The sequence below is a fragment of the Tauraco erythrolophus genome, chromosome Z, assembly GCF_009769465.1.
Source record: "Tauraco erythrolophus isolate bTauEry1 chromosome Z, bTauEry1.pri, whole genome shotgun sequence".
NCBI classification, from domain to species: Eukaryota; Metazoa; Chordata; class Aves; order Musophagiformes; family Musophagidae; genus Tauraco; species Tauraco erythrolophus.
The window spans coordinates 34,981,687-34,997,782 of record NC_141496.1 but is presented as its reverse complement, the minus strand read 5'-3'; the positions used below and the strand labels follow the sequence as shown (position 1 = coordinate 34,997,782).

General features: G+C 35.8%; 1 protein-coding gene across 1 annotated transcript in view; it reads right to left on the bottom strand.

Moving 5' to 3' along the window:
- Positions 1-16,096, bottom strand: part of KIAA0825 (KIAA0825 ortholog) — a 241,253-nt gene that overhangs the window by 135,393 nt on the left and 89,764 nt on the right. Inside the window, exons 13-16 of the mRNA XM_086629541.1 lie at positions 9,764-9,952; positions 8,002-8,235; positions 6,582-6,990; positions 2,508-2,664 (exon numbers count right to left, since the gene is read on the bottom strand). Of these exons, the coding sequence (XP_086485667.1) occupies positions 2,508-2,664; positions 6,582-6,990; positions 8,002-8,235; positions 9,764-9,952 (989 nt within the window). The remainder of the gene's footprint in view (positions 1-2,507; positions 2,665-6,581; positions 6,991-8,001; positions 8,236-9,763; positions 9,953-16,096) is intronic.

Genomic DNA, 16,096 nt, shown 5'->3' with positions numbered 1-16,096 from the left:
CAGCTCACCTCCTGATGCAGGCATTTTTCTGTCTTTGGAATACTGTGGATTTATGTTTTGAGAAAAAGACTTATTCAACAACGGTAATGAACTCTTTAGTATGGTACATATTGTAGACCCTGAAAGAGTCATGTTTCAAAAATGTGAAAACAAAGAGAAAAGAAATCACGTTTGTAAACGTGAGCTATATCCTCACTACCAATGAATTGGCATAATACCAACCAGACATAAAATTATTGAGCCTGACAGCTCAGGAAAGTTGTTTTCTCTTTGGCAGCCATTAATCAAAATTGCTTTTAAAAATGATTATTCTTTTTGATAAATACATGAAGGACTGTAACCTATTTTGAGTTCTACAGTATCTATTATAGATCTCTATAACATCATAGATCTATTTCCAAATACAGCTTTCAAGAATCTATATTCCTTTTCCACTGATTTTCTAAGGAAAATTACTGAGAACAACAATTTTCTGTCTCATCGTTTTGTTCTCTATTCACAGGCAATTATTAGGCAGTGTAGCATAAAGATCTCCAAACTCATTTTATGAACACGATCCCTTGATAGTCCAAGGAGTCTCCAAACAAAAGGACGGACCTTTGAACAGATAATCAAGTCTATTTCTTGGTAGTCAGGCACATTAAACATAATATAAGTTATGAAAAATAATATCGAGAAGTGCATTATCGTAACACCATGCTAAGCATTAAAATATTTTGCAATGGTTTCAAAGGTAATTTGAAGTAACACAGTTAAGTCCTTCTGTAAGTCAAGCTGGTCAGGATTTCTTTTTTTAAAAAAAACAAGACCGTTTTTTCCACTGAGAAATGTTCTATATTTAACAGAGCTCTTACTAGCTGCAGAAATTCAAGTAAAGACACCTGGGATGTGGAAAGTCAGACTAAAGTGCCTCTTCCACCTAATTCTCTCAGCCTCTTACCCCCTATTGGAGCTGCTCCACTTTGTATAAATAAATGAATACTCACAGGAGTTGGATCTTGGATTAGGGTCTCCAGAACCTGATACGGGCATTTTACCCCTTCAGCTAGAGTATGATTCTATTTTTGACCTTAGAAGTCACAGAATGGATTTTTACAGCAATTTCTACAAGGCAAAACAACTCAAACGAGGGAAAAGAACAGAATTCCATGCTGGTAGCTAATGGTCTAGCGGTTTAGGGAATTAATTCGGATGTGAGAGATGTAGATTCCATTCCCTAGTCTAAACCAGGCAGAATAAAGATTTGAGCCTGCATATCCTGTCCCCTAGGTGACTGCCCTAACTACTGGAATATATGCTATTTTTGGAGGTCTTGTTCATCATCTTTTCCTCACTCCGTTATACTTGGAGTAATCCTGAATGTGCTCCAGGTGAAAAGGTTTTGTTTGAACAGTATTACAGTAATAATTTTCACTTCACTTCCCGAACTATTTAATTGTTTGAGATGAAACTTGAAAAGATTCTATATTGTATTAATATTAGGTTGCCATCTCTACATACATGCTTACATTACTTCTAAGGCTTCCAAACGCAGATGCATAAAGGTTGCTTTTAAGCCTATACTTAGGAACTAAACAGTTCATCCGATTTTCAGAATCACAGTCCCAGTATTGAGCTCCTCTCTATTGCCTTCATATAGACATAGCTGCCTAATTGTTTTTTTTTGCTATATATTTTTTTTTTTAAAGAAAAATCTTGGCCTGTGCCTATATTTGCCTTATTTTGCATTTCATTATAAACACTTCTGTACACTTGTGATGATCTTAAGAGGACCTGCATATGCATCCAAGGAATAGTAATTTAGTAATTAAAGCTAATAAACGGAACTTTCTTAATTAAGATGTGCAGATCTCTGTTACCATACAATTTAAGCAAACCTGTGTTTATTTCAGTGAATAAAATCAGAATGCTTTTGGTAACTTGGGGCAATTTAGTACAGCCTTAGAAATAATGAGATGATTCTTTACATTGCTCAAATTCCATGTGCATCAAACAAACCTCAATTTGTTTACTGCAATTTTGAAAGCACTCTTTAACTGAACAGAATTATCTATATTAAGTAAGATTTTCACGTGGATGCATTTATTTTCTCAATACAGCCATAGGGTTTGCTTGTTTTTTAAATCAAGAGAACTAATTTACCACATTTCATTTTACTTCCTGTATTAGTCAATTTTTCAATAGCCTTGCCGATTTATTTTTTTTTTTAATACTGTGTTCAAACTCTTGAAATGTAACTATGGTCTACAATACAAATCTGAAGGAAGTTTATGAGCCATACTACTGTTTAAGTACATAAATAAAATCTACATTGTTTGCCATCAAGTAATCTTTTCTGTACAAATGCAGAAAAGCCTAAACTGAATGGATTCTATTACAATACTATATAGGATTTCATATTGACTTTAAGAAGCATTATCACCTCCTTGACTAACCCTTAGCTGCCAGCAGACGCTGCCTCAGGCCAGTACACACCTAATTGCTCGGTAAAAAGGCCGTTTCCCTACCTCATTGAGCCGGATGATGTGATAAATTTGCCTCAGGTACTCGCTGCCACCTGGTTTGTGGCAGATATCCAGGACCATCATGTTTATTTTCTGCTCAGTGAATCCAAGTGCAATACCTCCTTCCTCTAACGTTGCACCTTCTACTGTGACTGAGGAACTAGAATATAGAAAAGATACAAATATTCTTAAGTTAATTTTCAAAAGATAAAAATATTAATGCAAAGTCAGCCAAAAATACGAGTTAAACAAACTTATAAACGTTTGGCTTGCACAAAACAAATGTCACTGTATACACATCGCTGAAGCCTCTATACGAATACATAATAAATTCTAAATAACTTTTTTATTACACAAATTTTAATGACTTTAATCTGAAAGATGAAAACAGAAAATATTCTTTGCTCTAAGGACATATAAAGAGCAAATATTTTTTATTTTCTTTTCCACTAGAGAAGTATCTTTGCTACTAGAAATGGCATTTGAATTCGATCTTCTGTACATTTTTCTTTGCCTGTCGCTGCACATATTAAAGCCTAATTAACATGTCAGAAAGGTAGCCATTACTCTAAGTATAGGTTAGAAGTTTTAAAATGAAGTCTTTTTCTTCCCACTGGTATGGTGGTAACCATTTCAAAGGTACCTATTTGCCACTTGTTGCACTTTTTGCCTGTACTGTTCCTTGTTTTTCTTCTTAAAAGTATTTGTGTGAAGCTGCTACAAAAAAATATCTGAAGGTTACAGGCCCAAATGACTTCAAAAATGTGCATTCAAAACTCTGACCATTGTTAGACTGCTCTCTCTGCACACAAACATAAGTTAGCAACTCTGTACCTGCTTAGTATTTTACACAGAAAAAGTGTTAGGGAAAAAAAGGTACTGAAACTAATTATTTCCTCAAATGTTAGAGCTGCCACCCAGATACATATTGGCACCTTGACACAAACATGTCAAGACCTTGAAAGACCAACAGAATGTATTATCCCTCCTACAGTCATGATTGGATTAATTTAAAATTTACCAAAGAAGATTTCTGAATTACAAAAAAAAAAACCCCAACATTTTATTTTTTTTAGAATTAAGGACAAAAAAACCCAAAATACTTTAGTACAGTCAGCTGTAAGTTGCAATTTACTGTTGAAAGTGTGCCATGATTATAAAGTTAGTTCTGCTGAAAGTTGCTGTTTGACCTGCAGGCTCACTTAAATGCTACACAGCTGCTGGACATTAAAGCTGATATTGCTTCCACATGCAGCTTCAGAATGTCCTACAGAGCAAACAGTTTCAAAATATAAACTATAATTTTGTTCTTTGCTGAATGGAAGTAAGTGATACTCTGTTATTATGGTGTATTTTACAGAAAAGCTTCAAAGAAATTGATCTTCAAAATTAAAGCACACTTAAGGCTGATCTTTCAATGCCACATATAGATACAACCTGAATTTCTCGTCAAACTTCTTCGCGACTGACATTGAAAAAGTTGAGGACCTCTGACAAAGGAGTATATCAGTGTCAGTGCCCAAATTGTATCCTTTCCTGTCCGTCACTGTGCAGGTGAAGCAGATGATTGGATTCAGTCAGTGCTATGATTAATGAGTTCCTCTCTGGATTTGGGACTGCCTATCAATCATGTCATTAGGAAGAATGTGCCCTGAAAGAGGCAGACCTCAGCCAAGGAATAACTGCATTCATCTTAATCTGTATATGCACCCAGCCAGCCAAGTCAGGGTCACCATGATGAAAAACAATAATCTGCAACGCGACAAATTACTTTGCAAAGACAGACATTTCTTTTCTTCCTGGGACATGTGTTCTTCAGAATCTAACGTGACTGTTTACAGCTCTGGTGCTACCATAAAGTGAAGGTTATTTTAATGAATAGTAATGCTTTCAGGCAGTACACAAGACAGGCAATGCATACAACTGCCACTTTCTGAACCTTTCACTGAAATATTTTTTTTTTTAATTCTCCTAAAAGCTAAGTTAAATTTGTGTGCCACAGTGGAAGAACTTATATAATATTTAGACTTTCTATGTAGCTAGCAGTCCTGATAAAAATAACATAAAATCAAGACATTCTTTTATAAAAATCCAGTGGACTTCAAATATGTTTCCACAACTGTGTAGGTGAATCACAAATAAATTTTTGGATTTTACAATATTTATTTTCTTCCACATATTGTATCTATTAGAAGTCTATAAACATTTATAAATCAATCTCTCTCTATATATATATATATGCATGTGCATACATTTAGCCACAAAATCCTTTAATTAGGAAAAAGGTTATACAGAACATAGTTTTACACCAACTTAGACTTTTGAATATAACCATTCCTATTTCAAACAAATCACGTAAACATCACAAGTCTCCTCTTGAAAGATCTGCTTTTAGTTTAGTGATTATGTGATCATTACTTAGTTTAATTGATAATTGAATTTCAGCTTTAATATATTAGTTTTATAATTTGCATTTACAATAGTATTTTATCTCTACATTGCATAGCTCAGCTATTTATTAAATAGATTATTGTTTTTCCCAGAAATTGACTCATGATATTTGAACATAAAATGGAAAAATAACATTTATGCTAGACTTCTATTGCAGAAATCCCACTGAAGTCAGGAGACTTAGTTTCATAACGGCATCATAAAACTACTCACTTGGAGAGCAGATAATGTATCCTTCAGTTTCTTAAGCTCAAAATTAGAAGCCCTAGTCACACACTGGTTCTCACTTTGGTTGACACTGAACACATACAGAAAACATTTTCCCACATTAGTCTGATACCTAATGGACAATACAGCATTTTCATGGTATGTTAGAAAAAAAAAATCTAGAGTAGTATATTAGTTCAAAATTCTCGGCTTTAGAAGAAGTGCACGTACTAAAGTTTTAGTTTTTAGAGGTTATCCACAGTATTGTCTTACCCTGCATTTTTAGTATTTAAGAAATACCTATTTTCTCAGTGACATTAGAAATTGTATTATGGAACCATTCTGTTAAATATCAATTTGTACATTATCATTATGAAGTTTTTATTCTATGACTCTTTCAGTCACTGGCATCTGGCTTCAATCTTTTAATCACTGGATTAGAGCTTGTAAATTAGTATTAAATGGAAATGTAAAGATCACAAAGGTCAATGTCAATGAGCATTCATGTGACACTATTACTGCTTAGTGCTACTCATGTCAAGTGACTACTGGCAGAAACAGGATACTGTCCCTTAAAGCACTACATGAAAGTCTATTCACTGACACCAGTGATTCCGACTTAACAATCGCTATATCCTTTGTTTATATGGACAGTTACTGTCAGGATAGCAATGACCGCAACCTTCAAGAACATTTGTTAAAAAAAAGCAATCTTACTTTCAGTAGTCAACAATTTAATTCAGTGAGTCGTGTAACTCCAATAAATCTAATACTGGAAAGTTGATAATTAGTATTTTTACAGAATGGTACACAACTTCAACATTAAAACAGACTGGACTAAGAACACATTGACACGTACACAACTCCTTGAAAAATCATTATAAGGATTTAAAACACTCAGACCTTAATGTCAAATCTGCAGGGAAGGTTGATATTTCCTCAGAAAGGCACAGCAGGGTACTCTCCTTGTCCTGTTTTGATATATCCTACTTGCCCTCAAGGTTTGTTATGTTTTAAATCAAAGTATGCTTACTTTTTCATCATAGATGAACACTGAAAGCTTTTCATAGTCTCTCTTAATTTAATCACCATAGTAAAATTAATTTGTAAATATATTGTGGTGCCTTCTAGTCAGTGTACCTGTTCACATTCTGAAAGATACACCAACTAAATTGTCCACAAATGCGAAATCTCTAAGTAGTATGAAGACATTGTTTCAATGAAACAACAGTGGTTTACTGTTTCAACAATGCAATTAGGATCTGAAATCATGCTAGAAAGCCATGAACATAAAGAACTAATCCATTTTGTGTAAGATCACTGTTCATCTTTTTTTTTTTTTTTTTAAATTGAACAATAGCCAATAATCCAGCAAAACAAAGAACAAACAACAGTATTTGAAAAATAGTACATTCTTACCATTCTGTGCTCAATTTTCTTGCCTTCAGCAACTGGCTTTCAATCCAGTTTGGTCTTTGCTGTTCAATGCTTTGTATAACCTTCTGGGTCACTTGCTTAGGACCACTTTTCTGTTTTCCCATAATACTTTCTAGGCACACACGAACTAAACTGAGTTTTTCTTTGCTCCATCTGTCAAGTGTTGCACCTGTTAAAAGTTCTGCAGTATTTCCATCCTCAAATATTCGACATATAATTACAATCAAGTTCCAGACAAGCAGACCAGCTTTCTTCAATTCAGCAAAGTTTCTTGACATTTTTCTCTCAGCCAGAAAAAAGAAGTACTTAATTGGGGGAGGCAAACATGCAATCACTGTAGGTAACTTGCTGATTACAATAGATACTGCCTGAGCTGCAAGCCTTGTGAAGCCTTAAAAAAAGAAAGAAAAGAAGATATGATTAACATTAACATTCTAGTTCTATCACAGCATGTTGCATGATAATTTCTAACTTTCTTTTGTACTGAAAATGGGTAAAAAGCTTAACTACTCCACACTATAGCTTGACTTTATTGTGCTTCCTCCACATAAATTACACAAAATCTAAACAATAACATGAATTAAAAACAGAGAACCTAAAAAATTTAGAATTCAGACTGTAACTCTCTTAACAATTAGTCCTGCTGTGCACAGTTATTACAGAATAAATGAAAAAACACAACACCCAGGTATTCTGCAGGGTAAAAAAGTTGTCTTCAAATTGTACTGTAATATATTTTCAACTGTCACAGGATAATACATACACACATAATCTTTAGTTTTATATCAATCCCTTTCTGTGTTCAAATCTACAAAACTTCCATTTTCAACTTTCATGTAAGCATGCACGCCACATAGCACGGCATTTTAAACAGTCCAGATATTAAAAGTAGCTATAGAAGTAACTACAGAAAGCATGCTGCTCGAAAAACAAGACATATCTAAAAAGAAAAAATATACCAAAAGGTGATCCACAATATGGAGTCAAGTCAAGATTAAAAAAAAACCAAAACAAAACAAAACGCAAACAAACCAAGAAAATCCTTGACTCCTTGCACTTGAATTCTCATTTGAAAAAAAAAAAAAAGCCAGATTTGTTCTAGGTGTCACATAGCCAATTTAATTTGTCACTACGCTTTACCTCTCAGCCAGCATTATTTATTTTAAAATTATTATATTTATTTTAAAAAGCTTGTTTGTGTATGCATGGGTGTAAGCCTCAAGAAAGAATAATTGAATTTTAATGCTAACTAGTTTTTTTAAAAAAGGATGTTCGGGAATTGTTTTGTTCATTGTCAAAGTGCAACACGCATGAACTCTAACTGTTCAATTTTGATATGTGCACATTAAAGGGGTAACAAGTTTTAATGACAAACTTAAAAAACAGTCTAAATTTCACCCACATTTCCCAGACTCTTTTCTCTTCATTTCCCGAGGAGTGTAATTCCATTCCTTTGGAACTGTTTTCAGTAAACTTTCAGGAACTATTTGCTTGTGCTGGTACGTGCCATAGTTTTCTGTTGCCTCCCATGAATGCATCAAAGAAATTATCTGCTTCACTATACCCTTGACTGAATTAATCAAAGTCAACTTCAAGCATCTGATAACCTCTGGCTCCGAGTCACCACAACTGGAAACTTCAGAAGGAAGAATTATTAAATATTCAGTAAGTGTAGTCATTTGTGCAAATCTGTTTCAGCAAGAAGTGTTTCAGAATTCTTATGGAAAGAAAAGTAAAAACACTGTGATTCACAGTAACTTAGACCTATCAGTCTGTTACAAATTAAAGAGTATAAAGCAAAACAGTGTAGCATCTTGTAACATCTTAACACAGTACTGACAAAAATACAATTTAATTTATTTCTTTCATCCTCATTTCTCCATCAATATATTTGTAAAAATTTAATTTAAGGTGACTGATGTCTTTCTTTTTATATGGAGTACATTTAATCACTTGTTAGACATCTATAAAGCAAACATATACCCATTTTTTCCTACTTCCTTGTCCTGATAGTATTAACGAAATTGCATTCATTAGGTACCCGAACAGTTATACCAGAGAACAGCAAAGGAAAACCAAAAATTTTTTGGCACCAAAAATGCATACAAATAATAGTCATCAACTGAGACATAGCGTGTTATCACAGACTGCATGTTGAAAATAGACCATCCTAAATACAGTTATTGACATTACAACAAGTATCAATCTTCTCCACATTCTTAATACCACAGAGAATTGCAGTTCCTCCGTTGCAACGGCGCAGCAGTTGGTAGGCAGAGTGCTGCAGGACGTATCGGAGATGTCTTTTGACATGTGAGGTCCTTTGCTTACACATTAGCTTGTCTGTACTTTCTGCCGATCTAAGTTTTATTCTTTGCATGGCCCTTCTGGAAGCTTCAATGCAACATTTCTGTATTTTTCTTCCTCTTACACCTCAGACTTCTACATTTTGCAAGCCCATTTTTCTCTGGGAATACCGGGACACTTCTACCACCATTGTTTTCTATTTTGTGATGTTCATAATTCTATTTCTTTTCTTACATTCTCCCATTTTCTTCTTTTCTTTTATTTTGAGCTTTCCTGCATTTTAGCCATCATTTGAAGATCATCCTTCTAAACCTCACCTCTCTTTTCTGGTTGAATACTGCTTTTATTTGGGGGCAGCATTAGCTGCCATAAGTGTGAGGGTGGCTCTTTCTCCATGGAAAATTAGAAGCCCGTCTGCCTATTGACAGCAGACTCTGCATGCCCATCAGATTACGTCTCCCTCAATAGTATTCTTCCTTTAATTTTTCCATTCTCCTTTAATCATTTCTTACTTTTAAATCGTGGAAAATGTCAGGAGTTATTAAACGCACAGAGACAAAGAACCTGTATTGCTACAGAGCTACAGAAACTATCTGCCCTAGCCTGCTGGTAAGACAGACACTTAAGGAAATCAGAATCCTGGTTGATCACACCACTCTGTAACCTCTCTGTTCTTCAAAATTTTCACCACTCCTACAGTGACCTGATTTCTCAAAATACTTAAATTAAACTATAATTTTGAAATAAGGTACCATAATTTCATTTCATTTATTAAACTAAAAATAATATGCAGTACATGTCTGAAAAATGACAAGGTTTAACATCAGATTTTAAATACTTATTAATATATTAAATACCTGTCATATTGTACAAGCAATTCCACAACTGCTCTTTTCCCATGTAGGTCTCAAAAGCAATGCCAAGTGATTTGGGTGATAAAGTGCAGTAAGACAATACTGTGAAGATTGTTTCAATCAGGGTGGGCTGTTTATTATTTATCTGTTCTAATAGAGAACTTTGTTCATCATGATTCAATACTTCATTTCCTTCAAAATAAACAAAAACATGGTTACAAGAATTTCCAAGTAATTCAAGTTCACAGTAATAGATAGTATTAATCAAATCAAACTGCAAACTGTATCTGAATATTTCAAACAATAACATTTACAGATACTGAAATCTGATCTTCCTCTGCATAATGACATTTGACTGTCTTCCTGAATTCTATGTAGCCATTAAAAAAATTCAAGCAAGTTTACAAACTGTTGAATTTGTTTATTCAATTCAAAATGCACACAGTATATAATAGGAATTTATTTACTAAATATTAATCAGAAGTAAATCGTACTGCTTCTGTAGAATCACAGTCAAAAATTATTACTGCTTAACTCCTCTAACTGATATATTTAGTCACATGACATAATAGAACTCTATTTAGTTATACAAAATAAAAAAAAAGTGGCAGCTGCATACAGTTGCCTTTGTTTTTCAGTATAAAATGAAATTGAGAAGAAATCTGTTCCTCAAAACAAAATCTCAGCCCTGCTAAGATACAGACACCTATATTTTCAAAGCTAACTATTGATTTTCATAGATTTGAGTGGTAACAGCTTACATAATATATACTTCTAAATGTTTTTCAAAATCATTATAAAACATTCTGACAGCTGAAGGATCATGATGTGTTTAAACCTCTCTTTGAACCAATGTAACTCAATGGCTTTGACTTGTGCTAATGTTCAAGACCTCAGCTTCTCACATATTTCTGGAATATGCTTCCGATGTTAACAGTCACAACAAATGACCAGAGCCAAAACCAATGAAACACTTGTAATTCAAATTTCTGGTTTGCAAAACTGAAAGTTTCTGTAAAACTGATTTAGGTAAAATTACACTTGAAAGTGTCATTGTTTTATGCCAGTTTGGCTACCCATGTCCTCAGCAACCTCTGCAGGAGAAAGATGGGAGAGCCTGAATTTCTAGGCTGCATCTTTCTAGTGGTTCAATCAGCCTTCAAAATCTACCCCAGTGGAAAATCACTGCTTTCCACCCAGCTCTGAATGACTTGATAATGTTGTAAAATTCAAATATGTCATTTTACTCTGCTCTGAATTCCTATAATCTGACACATTGTAAACCATTCAGTCTGGGTAGTGCACAATCTTAACAGAGCAACCCACAGGACGTACAAAGCTGAAAAATGAGACCAGTGATTTCACGGAATCATAGAATCTTTTAGGTTGGAAGAGACTTTGAAGATCACCGAGTCCAACCATTAACCCAGCACTGCCAAGTCCACCACTAAACATGTCCCTAAGTGCCACACCTACACGTCTTTTAAATACCTCCAGGGATGGTGACTCCACCACTTCCCTGGGCAGCCTGTTTCAATGCTTGACAACCCTTTCCATGAAGAAGTTTGTCCTGTTATCCAATCTAAACCTCCCCTGGAGCAACTTGAGGCCATTTTGTCTTCTCCTATTACTTGTTACTTGGCAGAAGAGACTGACCCCTACCTTGCTACAACCTTCTTTCAGGCAGTTGTAGAGAGCGATAAAGTCTCCCCTGAGCCTCCTTTTCTCCAGGCTGAACACCCCCAGGTTCCTCAGCTGCTCCCCATCACACTTGTGCTCCAGACTCTTCACCAGCTCTGTTGCCCTTCTCTCACACTCCAGCACCTCCATGTCTCCTTGTAGTGAGGGGCCCAAAACTGAACACAGTATCCGAGGTGTGGCCTCACCAGTGCCGAGTACAGTGGGACGATCATTTCTTTAGTCCTGCTGGCCACACCATTTCTGGTACATGCCAGGATGCTGTTGGCCTTCTTGGCCACCTGGACACACTGCTGTCTCATATTCAACCAGCTGTCAACCAACAACTCCAGGTCCTTTTCCACCTGGAAGGCAGCTTTCCAGCCATTCCTCCCCAAGCCTGCAGCACTGCATGGGGTTGTGGTGACCCATGTGCAGGACCTGAAAGCCTTGTTGAAGCTCATACAGTTGGCCTTGGCCCATTGACCCACCCTGTCCAGATGCGTCTGTAGACTCTTCCTACCCTCAAGCAGATCAACTCTCTCACCCAAATTGGTGCCATTGCAAACTTACTGAGGGTGCACTCAATCCCCTTGTCCAGATCATTGATAAAAATGTTAAACAGAACTGGCCCCAGTACTGAGCTCTGGGGAAACACCACTTGTGACTGGCCACCCCAACTGCATTTAACTCCATTCACCACCACTCTTTGGGCCCAGCCATCCAGCCAGATTTTACCCAGTGAAGAGTACACACATCCAGGACATGAGCAGCCAGTTTCTCCAGGAGAATACTGTGGGAAATGGTGTCAAAGTCTTTACTAAAGACTACTACTAAAGGTAGACAACATCCACAGCCTCTCCCTCATCCACTGAGCAGGTCACCTTGTCACAGAAGGAGATCAGATCAGTCAAACAGGACCTGCCTTTACTAAACCCATGCTGACTGGGTCTGATCACCTGGTTATCCAGTACGTGCTGTGTGATGGCACTCAAGATGATCTTCTCCATAGCCTCTCCTGGCACTGAGGTCAGACTGACATGCCTGTAGTTCCCCAGGCCCCTTCTGGCCCTTCTTGCAGATGGGCATGACCTTTGCTAACTTCCTGTCAACTGGGACCTCCCCATTTAGCCAGGACTGCTGAGGAATGATGGGAACTGGCTCGGTGAGCACTGCTGCCAGCTCCTTCAGTATCTTTGGGTGGATCCCATCCAGCCCTGTAGACTTGTGTGTGTCTAAGTGGTGTAGCAGGTCACTAACCATTTCCCCTTGAGTTATGGGGGCTTCGTTCAGCTCCCCTTCCTTGTCTTCCAACTCAGGGGGCTGAGTACCCAGAGAACAACTGGTCTTGTCATTAAAGATTGAGGCAAAGAAGGCAATAAGCACTCCAGCCTTTTCCTCATCCTTTGTCACTATGTTTCTCCTGCATCCAATAAAGCATGGAGATTCTCCTTAGCCCCACTTTTGCTGCTAATGTATTTATAGAAACACTTTTAATTGTCTTTTATGGCAATAAAACCATAACTAACAAGCTGTGGGCTTTTTTTTCCCAAGTCAGGAGACAGATCAGCAATAAGAATTTTTTTTAGTCAGCTTTTTTTCTTATGAGTTGAGTGAGCTGGCATATTTTGCTGAGACACCTTTGAATGCCAGATGCTTCTGACTGAAGAATCAAATTGATTCCACTAATTCGCTCAAACCAGCAATATGTGGTCTAATACAGATACAACAAAGAAAGAACCAAGAAAGCAGACAAAGCAGTTCAAAAAAGGAAAACTTGGAGGTATTCAAATTGTGAGATGAAATTTTGAATTGACCTTTGATTATAATAGTGAAAGTATTTTTTTTTTAATTAAAAAATTCTAGGGAGAAGAGTTTACTGAGATTTTAAATACTACATAAACCATCTTTCCAGAACACAACGGGAAATTGCTTTGTTTAAAGATGCTTATGACTTGAAATTATGCCTAAATTTGCCTCATGATCATGCCACATAGACAGTTTGAGTCACAACTTATTAATTACTTTTCTAATCAACATAGTGATACCAATCAATTTAGATAAATGGAAAAAAGTATAAAAGAATTCTGTAGGGGGTTATATATAAATCTTCTTATAACTAGTGTATAATGCAAGTCCTGTGCTTTTAAGCAAAGATCTTCAGGAATCCACTAGGAAGCCATTCTGAGGCTAAACATAACAAGATATGTATGCTTTCATCAGCTTTTTCTTCTTTTACTCTGAAGAAAATGTAGAATTTATTGTAAGAACATCTGACCCTTCAAAGCTGAAGTTGAAAAGCAACATCCTTGAGTTTTCTGACTGATAAACTGGCATGGAAAATGTCAGCTTGTTGAAAGATTTAGCTACTTGATCAGTATAGCTGCTTAAATATTATGAATTAGGAGTCTACAGAAAGATATGTAGATTTCTCTTGCCTTAGAATTTTTCTTCAACGTTTATTAACTCACCTGTCATAACATTAAATACTCATCTTAGTTTGAACTCCAATGCAGCCTTCTTGTTAATCATCACACAAGAACAGTATTTATATGATAGCTATCATACTTATTGCCCACTGATGCTTCCCTCTATATATTTCTCTTTTTTCTGCTCACTGTATATCAAAAGCTAATGTGTGAAGGGAATCTAAAGCTCCTACAGGTAGCTCAAAGGAGATGCTGCTTTTTCATTTTAGCAGGACTTACATCCATACACAAATATGGCTATATACTTATCCTGGGTATCTGTTTAAGAAAATCTGCTATTTGTTATCTCCATATAGCACAATGTTAGCACAATGTTCTACATGCACAGAGGATGCAAAAAAAATATAGTATTAATGTCATTAATAAATGCCTTTATAAGAATATCATGTATCTAGTGAATAACAGCTATGCCTTAACCAGTCACAATGAATCATTCTTTCTATGACAAAAAATGCACTTAACCTCTTGAGACAGCACCATGTATTTTAAAAACATCTTCAAAGAGGCAAAGACAAACATAATTTGTCCATATTTCTTTCTTACTGACAGAAATACCTCCCAGTAACTTGCTGACATTATCACACACACCTAGCTCTTATTCGCTATTGGTTTAGCCATGAAATGAATCTTACTGAATTTAGAAAATCCTCTGTTACTGACTCTAGAATTCTTCCCTAGTGAACCCTTGCAAGATAAACAAGCTATAAACAGTTACGCTATCTTTTTTGACCAAAAGAGGCAGTCAAAATTCAAATTTCTACATGCTGTTTCATTTACAAAGAGAAACTGAAGACAGAGCAAGTTATTTCTGCTACAGTTTTTGTATTTGCCAAAAGCATAAAACTTCTGCTTGCTTTATAGTTTAAATCACAGCAGCTGATCAGAATATAAACAATGAAAAAAGGATTTATTCTATTTGTTTATCGAAACAAATCTTTCAGCAGGTACTCTGCACTACTTGCTTCCTTGCACTATATTCTCAGTGCTTCTTCTGTCACTGGCTTTTTTCCTATTCTTTTTATTTATCTGTTCTGGTAGATCATTTTTCTTGTCTCTATTCCTAGAGTTCCTCCTCTCCAATGCAATCATTCGCCAGTCAGCCTTGACAGCTAGAATCTACTGTAACTTTGAACACGACTTCATTTTGGCAGAAGTCCATTATATTTAGTTTTTAATTAAAAAAAAAATTTAGATCAGACCTTAACCCTACCCATTTCAATTTAGTAAAATTCAAATAATAATATTCTCTGTATTAGCTGCTACCTGTGAATCCAATGAATCTTAAATTTGTGACAAGTAAAAAGTTCAACAGAAGACAAAAAGATGTTAACAAACTTTGTATCACCTGCCCATAAATTAACATATCAGCAAACTACTTTTGTGCCTATATATTTATGCATCTCCAATCCCATACTATTTTACCGTCATTCAACTCCCTTTAGAATTTTTTCTCCCTGAACATTTTATTTTCAACTATCTGAGAAGAAGTTTCCATTAATGAATCTCTTAGTCAATGGTTTCTGTGAACTCTAACTTACCCGGGTCAAAGGGACAAATCATTACTATCAGAATCACTCCACCACTAATTTTATGGGATGTTTTATGCTGAAATCATGGCATTATGGTGGGCAAAATTTGATGACGCAATATTGAATTTAGTCCTGTGGCCACATTAACTCCTTTGCATCACCCCATGTATTGGGATCAATACTGAACAAGTCAACCTCTTAAAATGTATTCAGACTAGACCTCTATTGTAGCAGGAGGTTCCTATCAGAAATGACGAGGTCTTTGAAAAGCTATGCATATGGCCATAAAACATAGTCGCAGAGACTATCACCAATATATCACAGAGACTATCTTCACACTTTGTCAAAGGAAGATATGTGAATCTCAGCAGGGCTCTATTATAGTCCAAAGAGAAATTCCTATTCAATATTTCAGAAACTCCATAAAATCTGTTTACTGTTTTCTTTACGTTATCACTGGAAAGTCACCAAAAGGAAGAGGATATCTGATTAAGGTCCCTTTTCTATTGATCTTCCAGCTAGAAGAACATCATGCCAGTAAACATGTCTACCTTTTCACCACATTGGTTATGCAGGTACAGTATCCAGTAAGTTTGTTCGATTCCTAAGTGAGGCCAGTTGGTAAAGTTACCACCTTTCAC